Source organism: Solanum verrucosum, unplaced genomic scaffold (assembly GCF_900185275.1).
Source record: "Solanum verrucosum unplaced genomic scaffold, falcon-dt-bn FXZP01000031.1, whole genome shotgun sequence".
Classification (NCBI taxonomy): Eukaryota; Viridiplantae; Streptophyta; class Magnoliopsida; order Solanales; family Solanaceae; genus Solanum; species Solanum verrucosum.
Window position 1 is genome coordinate 2,914,133 of NW_026020194.1, and position 10,538 is coordinate 2,924,670.

Consider the following 10,538-nt stretch of genomic DNA (forward strand, 5'->3'; position numbering starts at 1 on the left):
ATTTCTTTTTATTTTGATTTCTGAAAAGAAATGTTTTTTTTTTTTTTGTCAATATCAGTTTAACTGGAGCCAAATACTCATCAAATTCATCTGAACACCGCATTGTTCCTACTTTCAACGCCATTTGGTCATTTGATATGAATTTTGTAGGCAGTTAACTGTTTGTCAAAATGTGTGAATGAGTTTTCCACTTCAACAACAAACAAGTTCATCGCCATTGTTGAGTGTGTGAAGTCGCCATGACAAGCTCGGTGGAGCTTACTCTTCTCATTGTCTATGCCCTTTCATTTTACCTTTTCATTATTCATCGATCTCTTCAAATTGCCCGCGGTATTCTTCTTCTCTCTATACCCATGTCTATATGTGTTTATGCTTTCTAATTTAAGGGTTGTTTCTTAACTTGTAACATATTTGCAGATCATTACGCCAAACTTTATGGACTTCGATCTGGTTGGATCTTTCATCGATTCAATGTATGCTTAAATTGTTCAATACCCAATTTATATGAAACCCTTCTCTTTTTTTTTTTGGTTCAATACCATTATATTTGCATCTGTCTCTGTTAATCTGCAACATTTGGTTGTTATTAGGATGTATCTGATGCTCAGTGGAGAAATTTTCGGGGAAATTTGATGATTCTTACGTTAGTGTTTGGTATCTTCACTCTAGTAGCTACCTCATGTAGAAAATATGGTCTAAAAGCAAAGGGAATGTCGGTTGTTTGGCTGATGGTTTCTTTGGTTTATTTGACATATCTCCATGGAGCTTGGTATGCTCTTTCGTTATTTTAGAAGTTGAAAGTATTTTGTTTTTCAATTATGGAGCTCTGGGTCGTTAGTAACTCTTTGTTTTGGCTGCAGCGTCTTATACATCTTGTCTATAGCTTCAGCTAATTTTCTCCTAGTAAAGGTTGGTATGATAGAACTTTTTAGTTGTGTTCTTATTTTTGTTTACTTTTGCAGTCCTTTTGTAAGAATATGCCATGAAATTTCGAACATCATGCAGTAGCTTGTGTGCAATCTTACCTTTTCTATTCTAATTGTCGGCTTGGTCAGAGCATTACAAGTGGCATGTTTTATTGTATCTAAGACTTGTAGAATGAACGGATCATTAATGACATGTTTGGTTTCAAACACAGTTGCTCTAAGATATTTGGAATTTAACTGCTGATGTTTTCATTTGTTGCTAGAAATATGTATATATGCTGAATAGTTTCTCCGAAACCCAATTCCTCCAACTACTTTGCCACCTCATGAATTAAGGGGATAAAAAACAAAAAACTGGAGAGAAGGTAAGGAAATAAGAGGACTAGGCTGCGCTAGAGGAAATCTTGTTTGGTCAATTTCTTAGTTCAGACAATTGACACAACAAGAGTACTAATCAGGCGGTTAAGGGGTAATAAAGTTCTATGTATTTTCCTACTCTCCGGGTGTCCGTGCTCTTGTTGTTAACTGCTCCAGTCGCTTGATTTAATTATTGAAGTGATCATTGAAGTTCTGTTGCATTCAATGATCTGGAATGTTATGCCGTGTTAGTATTTTTTCTTGAGAGCTTCACTGTGTCAAGGTTAGCTGATATCTCTTTAGTGGATCAGCTTAACAATATACGGATTAATTTGATGGAGATATTTGTAGGGAGGGTATAGTTTTATGTACGTACAAAGGAGGTCAAGTCAAATGTTGATATTGAATGATGTATAGAATGTGGCATTGCAGCTACACTCTATAAATTTGTAAAACCATTACTTGCTCCAGCCACGAATATGCATTGGTGTTGGCCAATTATTGAGATGAATATTTAAATGGTTAATGAAAGAAAATGTGAATTGCATTTGCTGTTGTAAAATAATTTGGGGAAACCTTAGCGCTCATAAGCTTATCAAGTGGGCCTTATGTGACTTCAGAACATGCAATAGATTATCTAACTTTGGTTTCAGGTAAACTTAACATTGTTAGGAAGGTGAATTCTCATTTTAGTAGGGGGAGATAAAATTATGGGAACTTCTCTAAAATCAGGAATCTGGTTAACTTTGTTTGGTTGGATTGGGTTTAGCTTTTCACGAGAGGTAGTTGACTATCATATCTTATCTTGATACGGAAAATGTAAGATGGTTATGCCACTACTTTTATATTGAATATATAAAGCTAAATTTAGGCTTTCATAATGAAGAAGATGTTTATGTTATTTGGAGTGCTGTATGCAGAGGTTTATTCTGTGCTCCTGTCTCTTTCCCACTTTAATGGGTAAAATGTCATTCTTACAGATGTATTTTCTGTATTGTGTATGCCAACATTGTTCACATTCCATCTAAATGGTCCTCCATAACCAAAGAATTTTGTGATTCTGGTCTTTTTACATGATTCTGTATCTGCAGATATGCGGGAGAACAAAATTTGTTTTTCTGCTTTGGATCTTTAATCTTACATTCCTCATATGTAACCGTGTTTATGAAGGGTATCCATTTTCTCTTTTTGGGTAAGTTGTATTTCATCAATTGTAGGTTGCATTCTATTGTGACAAAATTTTCTATTTCTTATTCGTTATTCAAGCAAATGTTTTCATGATTCTATGTCTGTGTTGTAGGCAAAATTGGGCATATTTGGACAATTACCGTGGCACTTTTAGGTGGCACATCTGCTTCAATTTTGGTAAAGAATCTGTCTTTTAATGGGGATTCAACTTGGCTGAATCCTTGAGTCTTATTCCAATCTTATTAGTTTCATTCCTTTTTTCAGTATAAACTATCAATGGGTTGACTAAAAAATTGCCCATTTTTATAAAAGAGATAATTTTTTGTGGAATTTTGGGAATCTATGTGTTGGTATGGTATTCACTAAGAAATGTACTAGGGAAGGAGAAGCTTTTATGAATGAATCCTATCTTGTTTTAGTAGAAGTAAAAATTCATTCTCCCCAGGGCATTGATCTAGTTGTAAGAGCGCAGCCTGTGAAGTGTGATACATGGGCACATACATCATGGGTTCGAACCTTGCATGAAACAAAACTTGGTATTTAAGTGGAGAAGAGTAGAGGGGCAAGCCCAAACCATGCCCCACAGGACCTTGGGGATCTCTTGGTTATTGGAAAAAAAGTTGAAGTACAAATTCATTAAAAAGGTTACTTCATATCAATATTTTGGCCCACTTGTGTTTAAACATTATAAAGAGTCAAGATCTTCTTAATTTTTTGATGGAGTAAGAGAAATTAATGATGGGGAAAACCCCATATACAAGTGGTATACCAAAAAAGTAGAGTAACCGATACCAAATTATGGTTCTCCCCAAAAATAAACGCAATCATCTACCTCATGGGTACACCAAAAAGCTATGTTGCTCCGACTTTCCAAAAATGTCAACGGCTGCGTGTTGGATTCTCCAAATGTAGTGATATTTTGAGAATCCAACACGGGTCTGGTTGCATTTTCGGAGAGTCTGAGCAACATAGCCAAAAAGTCAGATCTTGATCAATTGTGGTCACTAACTAGAGCCCAAAAAGGAAATACTAGGTCACTAATGCATATCATGATAAGAGACAAATATGACAGTAAAATAATGAGAAAAGTACAACTTAGTTATGGTTTGTTGAACACATTATCAATCATCATCATCTTTTACATGAATAAACTACATTTTAGAAGTATCTGTGCTACACAGTTCTCTTGGTTGCAACTTTATGTCACTGAAATATAATGATAAAGTTTTTAATAATAATAGGAATCCTCACATACAAGTTATGTACCAAAAGATAGAGAACCTACAGTAAAATATGATTCTTTAATCTTTACAAAGTACACCCAATCTTCATTATAAAGTGGGACCTTGCGGATGGCGCTAAAATGAAATTAGAAACTATACCTCATATGAGCAAATCAATATCTACACCATCATAAACCTCGCCTATTCTTCTCCTTCCACAGGGCCCCCAGCCCCCTACCCACATTGGAGCTAGTGGCTCAACATCTCATTGCCTGCCAAAGTGGAATTTTTTGTTACTTCGACAGAATTTTAAGATTTTGCCTTGTTAATTACCAAAGGATGGACCTCATATATGCTTTACTTTAGAAACCAAGGTGCTTTGAATGCTCACTCTTCTGAAGACAAAGTTGATGTTGATCATACGTCCATACTGAAATCTGATTTTTTTTGGCGGAAACAAGTTTAAGTTTGTTTTCTTCTACTAAACACTAGAACTTTTTACCTGTTGCTTACAACTGCAACCATGAGAACAAAGCAAGTGAATGTCCTATGCTCTTTAACCAAAATCTATCTTTTTCAGTTATCCTGCGAATGATTAGCTTTGGATATGACTACCATTGGGCAAATTACTCGAATCGGTTTGACAAAGAGGTTAGTTTGCTACCTGAACTATTTTAATCTTTTTGATAACAACCTTATAGATCTCCTCCACTTTGGCTAAACTCACTTGTGCTTGAAACCAACCTTTTTTTAATTCTGAGACTTTTCTCCTATCAAAGGCATTCTTTCATGGGCCAACATCTGTTGATTCTCATAAATGAAAAGCTGTTCTTACCATCAGGTTGCAAGATTTAGACTATTGACAATACCTTTCTACCTTGAAATGGTATAGCTAGATCTCATTAATCATTTAGATTGGAGTCAATCTCTGGCTAATTCATATGTACAAAAATGTAGGATAGTACCTTGTCAGTTTAGCTGGTTGCATTTTGTTCTCGGAACATCTTTCAGCTGATCATTCTAGATGCCTTTGGGAATCAGGATTTCTTTTTGGTACTTTGCTTGGACACTCTATATATAATTTGATACAGGAAAGGAAGTCATTTTCTTTGGTCGAATGTACTTTACAGAACCATCATATGAATCCTTCTCCAGCTGTACTTTACACTCTGATAAGTAATAAAGACACCACAAACTTACTGTATGCTTGACATGCATTCTTAAAAGAACTCATATGTGCTAACTTATGGCAAGTAATACTAGCAATTGCTGATCTGAGAAACTTTAATTCAGGTATCACTTGACAATACAAAGATGCTAAGGTATCTACTGAAAATGCTATAACTTCTTTATGTCCTTGTTGCTAAAGAATCATGTTTTCCTTTAGTAGCATCCTTGGACATTATTTATTGAAGAATCTTTATTCCGAAAGCACCTCTTCATAAATACTCATGTCAAGTGAAGTAATGAAATCTGGTAATTGATTCTCGGTGTTTAGTTCATTCTCTTAATTGCTCTATAGCAAGATTACCACTTCATGCAAGTGATCGCCAAACAAAAAAGATCTTGTTCATCTCTTGTGATATTTAGTACTTGTGGTAATTGCAGAAGCACATCCAACGCTGCAGTAATTGTTCTTCAGGTAGAACATGCTACCAGCTATTGCAGGTTAGTTAGTGATTCAAATTCTGGATTCAAATATTTGGTCACATCTCTACAAACTTCTTATGGAGCCATCTTCTTACATTCCTCCTCCTCCTTTGGCAGGAGAGAAGTCTTGAGAATGGCAAATTCTCCTTCACTATATACTTGTGTTATCTGATTTATGCACCTCTATATATTGCTGGACCAATTGTTAGCTTCAACGCATTTGCTTCACAGGTAATCATGATTCTGTAGTTATATTTTTTCCTTGTTTATATCTTTATACTTGTGCTGAAGATACTCTTCTACGGTGTTAACAATACGTGCAAAAATGCTGTCGACTGCATCGTCTTCATTCTCCTCTATATTAAGCGTCATTGGTAGTTCTCATCAGTGAGATATAGCAGAAGGCGGGACTGATAAGAACTATTGACATATTGTGATTACAGTCATGGTCTTTTCTGCTAAATCTTGAATCTGTTCTTACTTCTTACTGTCTGTGATATTTGTCCAATACCTGCTTGCCTCAGAGCAATGTTGAGTAAAATTTTGAATCAGCCACTTGTTTTGTTCCAGCACTATAACCTTCTTTTATAAAGAGCACAACTGTCCACAAATGCCATTGTTACTTGATGTCTTGTCATTGCAGCTTGATACTCCCCAGAAGACGCATTCATTGAAAAAAGTGGTGTGGTATGGACTTCGTTGGGTTTTTAGCCTGATGCTTATGGAATCAATGACACATTTCTTTTACTACAATGCATTTGCCATTAGGTGAGGTTATGTAATTCAGACCACTCTGATTGCTTTAAACTAAGCTATGATGTTATTCTGGGTGACTGATTTATCTGTAAATTTGCAGTGGCACATGGAAATATTTATCTCCTTTGGACATCTTCATCATCGGGTATGGAGTAAGTGTTTGTATTTAGAATTTTTGAGCTACTTAAGTCTTCGACTGCCTTAGTAAGTGCTTATTCTGTTTATATTTGTTAGAATATGAATAGGTTTATACAATCCTATTAGAATAGGAATAGGTTTATACAATCCTATTAGAATAGGAATAGGTTTATACAATCCTATAAGAATAATAATAGGTTTATACAATTCTATTAGAATAGGAATAGGAATACTAAATAGTATCCTACTTGGTAAAGGATTGTATTCTAGGGTCTATAAATAGGGTCTCAATGTAATAATGTAAACAACAACAATTCAATAATATTCTTTTCCTATATTTCTCACATGGTATCAGAGCCTCTACGAACTTGGTAGAGAATTAAAGAGCTTCCGCTGCCGGCGGGTGGCACCCATATATGCTGCCCGTCTAGCCAATGATTATGTTAGCAAAAGTTGGGTCACCATGCATCATTCCGGTGACTGCTTTTTCATATTTAATTTGTGTAGCACCGTGCCATCATTCTGGTGACTACTTTTTCATATCTAGTTTGTGTAGCACTGTGCCATCATTCCAATGACTCCTTTTTCATATATAATTTGTATAGCACCATGCCATCCTTTCGGTGACTACCTTTTTTTGCATATTTGATTTGCGTAGCACCGTGCATCTCTCCGGACTACTTTTCATATTTAATTTGTGTAGTACCGTGGATTTTTCCGAACTACTTTCTCATATCTGAGTTGCATAGCATCATGTGTCTTTTCAATGACTCCTCAGATTTGATTTGCATAGTTCCATTCATCTTTTCGGTGACTCCTTAAATCTGATTTGCATAGGGTTGTGCCATCATTCCAACCCTACCCGTTTCTTTTTCAGTAGGGTCGTGCCATCATTCCGACCCTACCCATATTATTTCTCTTTTTCAGTGGGGTCGTTCCATCAATTCAAACTATCCAATATAATTTCTATTTTCTAGTTGGGTCGTGACATCATTCCGACCCTACCCATATAATTTTATTTCTTAGATTGTGACCACTTTTACCCATCAAATCTAATACTCCGGCATATGAGCATGTTTCAGGCAGTTTTTCGGTGACTTGTTTAATATCGACTATCTATTGATTCCAACATGAACCATGTACTTTATACTAGATTTTGAGCACTTACAATGTTCACTGCATTGTGAAGAAGTCTATATGGAGCAACCACCTAATTTTGTTGCTCAGGGGGAGTTTAGTAGCCTTGTATGTTGATTACGTAAGTCACTCTATGGTCTGAAACAGTCTTTGCAAGCTTGGTTTGGGAAGTTCCAACACTGTAATTTTATCACTCTGTGTTTTATCAACATTATGCATCAAATTCAGTATTTCATGAGAAGATCAAGCACATTGAAATTTATTGTCAATTTTGTGAAGTCGAGTGATCAACTCGCAGATGTCTCACCAAGCCCCTCATCGGTCCTCGTGTTAATTACATTTGTAACAAGCTAGGTACATGAATTGTATGCACTAGCTTGAGGGGGAGTGTTAGAATATGAATAGGTTTATACAATCCTATTAGAATAGGAATAGGTTTATACAATCCTATAAGAATAAGAATAGGTTTATACAATCCTATTAGAATAGGAATAGGAATACTAAATAGTATCCTACTTGGTAAAGGATTGTATTCTAGGGTCTATAAATAGGGTCTCAATGTAATAATGTAAACAACAACAATTCAATGATATTCTTTTCCTATATTTCTCACAATATTCATAGAGAAAAACGTAAATGAAAACACTTCAAACTATTTCTCGTACATATGGAGAAGTTAGTGACAGTTCCCTCTTGAAGTGAGGAAAAAGTCTCTATTGAGTGGTAATACTCTGAAAGAATAGACTTACTCTCACTCATGATACGTAGAACTTCAATTTGTGATGTGTTACTTCATTGATTTTTACAGTTCAGATCCTGTATGTTCAAATGCTTTGCCAATGTTTGTTTGAATAAGTGTTATCCGCTCAATGAGTCTCTGTAATTCAGACAACATCCATCTCACACAACTTTTATGTTATGCCATTAAAGTGCCAAGGCATGCCACTCTTTGCCATTTATTGCATCTCCTTGATATAAGATGATCCTTTGGATCGCTGGTTTCCAGAAAATAGGATGTACGATTCATGTAATGATTTCATGACAAAGCAGGTATTGAACTTCATGTGGCTCAAGTTTTTTCTGCTTTGGCGCTACTTTCGCTTCTGGTCACTGGTAATTTTGTTGAAATTGTGCTTTTTCTCCATTACTTTTATTACTTTCTGTAGCTTATACTCCTTTTGCTTCTCTTTATTTTGGAGGATGATGCTTTATTTGTTTGGGTTTCTTAGCTTGTTAATATGTATTTGTTTGTAGATCAATGGTATTGAGGCTCCTGAGAATATGCCTAGATGTATAAATAATTGCTACAACTTGGAAAGTTTTTGGAGAAATTGGCATGCCTCGTTTAACAAATGGCTTGTTAGGTGCTTTCTCAACTCATCTAGCTTTATCTGTGTGATCCTGCACTGACCCAAAATTTTTATGTGATGTCTCTACATTTAGATATATGTATATTCCTCTTGGGGGTACTCAGATGAAGCTGTTAAATGTGTGGGTTATCTTCACATTTGTTGCTGTATGGCATGATCTAGAGTGGTACTGCTCCTGAATTTCATCAACCTCCATTTGTACTACAGTATCAAACTTTGTCTTTATTTGGGTACTTGTTGGTCATTTGGCTTCAGGAAACTTCTTTCTTGGGCATGGTTGACCTGCATATTCTTTATACCAGAAATGATTGTGAAGTCAACAACAAATACTTTGAAGGTACTTCCATTTGAGTGTTAATTCAACTCCTTTCCTTTTATACAGTTAACTGAATAGTTTTTCCCAACAAGTAAATTATCTTTTGTTGTTGTGTCATGTTACTGATCTAATTGTACTGACTAGGTGGAAAGTTCTGTTGGGAAGTTTCTGTATCGTGAACTTAGTGCTGTTGCCGGGGCTGTCACCATCACTTGTCTCATGGTATGCTGCTAAGAAAATGATGGATTGCTTGTCTTTATGCATTTATCATACTAAAGTTATCCTATCGTTGTATTATGTATTATGTATTTAACCAAGTTAATAGTAAGTTAAGGTTTCTAAAGTACTAAAAGAAGGTCAACTTGATGTATGACAGAAAGAAAAAAACAGAAGAAACACTACTGCTTCAGAATGATCAAGTTTTTCAATGGATAATTCAAAATAGACTAAATAAAAGAAACAGGACAGATAAACTTTTTGGATTTTGCTGCGTATAATCAATTGAATAGCTGAAGATGTTGTTACGTCATTTTTTGTCTTGTGCCCACATATGATCACAAGATTATTGTGCATAAAGTGCATGCTGTTCTAGTATGGAATGCCTATCAACAAAGATGCATGTTACCTTCTGGAAAGTGGGATGAGATAATTCAAACTTTAGATTGACCATTCCATCGTGGGAGAATAAAGCAGTTGAACGTGACACCTGTTTTTGCAATTCCATTGGACTACGTGTTACTGAATACAATTAGGAACACTTGAGGCTGAAGATGCTAGATTCAATTCTTAATAACAAACTTTCTTTTTCTTGTATAAGGTTGCCAATCTTGTTGGTTTTGTCATTGGATCATCGGGGATCAATTGGTTGCTCTCTAAATTTCTCCAGAAAGAAGGTACTGTATGGTTTATAATTTTTTCCTGGACATTCACATTACCACTAGAATGATGAAATTTTCCTTTTTTTCAGGACTACCTACTCTTGGTGGCATGTTTATTACGTTTTACGTTGGAACTAAGGTGACTCTCCAGATATATCCAATGATTTACTTTTGAATTTCTCAATGCATGTTGATTATGATTTGAATTTGAGAGTGCAGTGTAGTTTTGAATCCTCGGTGCGTATTAATCATGATCTGAATCTGATAATGCAGCTCATGTTTCATATCTCTGATGCCAAGAAAAAACACATCCACAGCAGATGATACACAGGTTCATTCCTAGGCAAACAGAACAGAAACAACATGATACAAAATCCATTAGCATCTCATGAGAGGACCCCATCAGTAGATAGTACTTTGTCATTTTTGAGGAATTCATTTTCACCTTGAATTAATCCCTCAACCAACTACACCTCTATCCCAAACTAGTTAAGAGTTTTTTATTTCTATTTATTTTTATCCCATACTAGTTGCAGTTGACTATGGGCCCATTTGGAAGGTTACTTTGTAGTTGGATTTGGTATAATAATAGAAGTATA

At 35.4% G+C, this 10,538-nt stretch overlaps 1 protein-coding gene across 1 annotated transcript; it reads left to right on the forward strand.

Moving 5' to 3' along the window:
- Window positions 1–72: 72 nt before the first annotated feature.
- Window positions 73–10,280, forward strand: LOC125829475 (membrane-bound O-acyltransferase gup1). Its single transcript, XM_049508689.1, has 19 exons — window positions 73–330; window positions 418–473; window positions 591–769; window positions 861–909; window positions 2,375–2,475; window positions 2,584–2,648; window positions 4,275–4,345; window positions 5,303–5,362; window positions 5,462–5,575; window positions 5,988–6,112; window positions 6,201–6,252; window positions 8,426–8,488; window positions 8,630–8,739; window positions 8,819–8,911; window positions 9,001–9,082; window positions 9,206–9,283; window positions 9,879–9,954; window positions 10,029–10,078; window positions 10,213–10,280. Exons 1-19 carry the CDS (start codon window positions 240–242, stop codon window positions 10,261–10,263), a joined length of 1,566 nt encoding a protein of 521 aa, XP_049364646.1. The 5' UTR covers window positions 73–239; the 3' UTR covers window positions 10,264–10,280.
- The last annotated feature ends 258 nt before the right edge of the window (window positions 10,281–10,538 follow it).

Coding starts and splice junctions, on each gene's coding strand:
- LOC125829475 (XM_049508689.1), top strand. CDS start 240: ATGACAAGCTCGGTGGAGCTTACTCTTCTCATTGTCTATGCCCTTTCA. Junction 8,912..9,000: donor GTATGGCATGATCTAGAGTG/GTACTGCTCCTG, acceptor ATTTGGCTTCAG/GAAACTTCTTTCTTGGGCAT. Junction 10,079..10,212: donor CGTTTTACGTTGGAACTAAG/GTGACTCTCCAG, acceptor CTGATAATGCAG/CTCATGTTTCATATCTCTGA.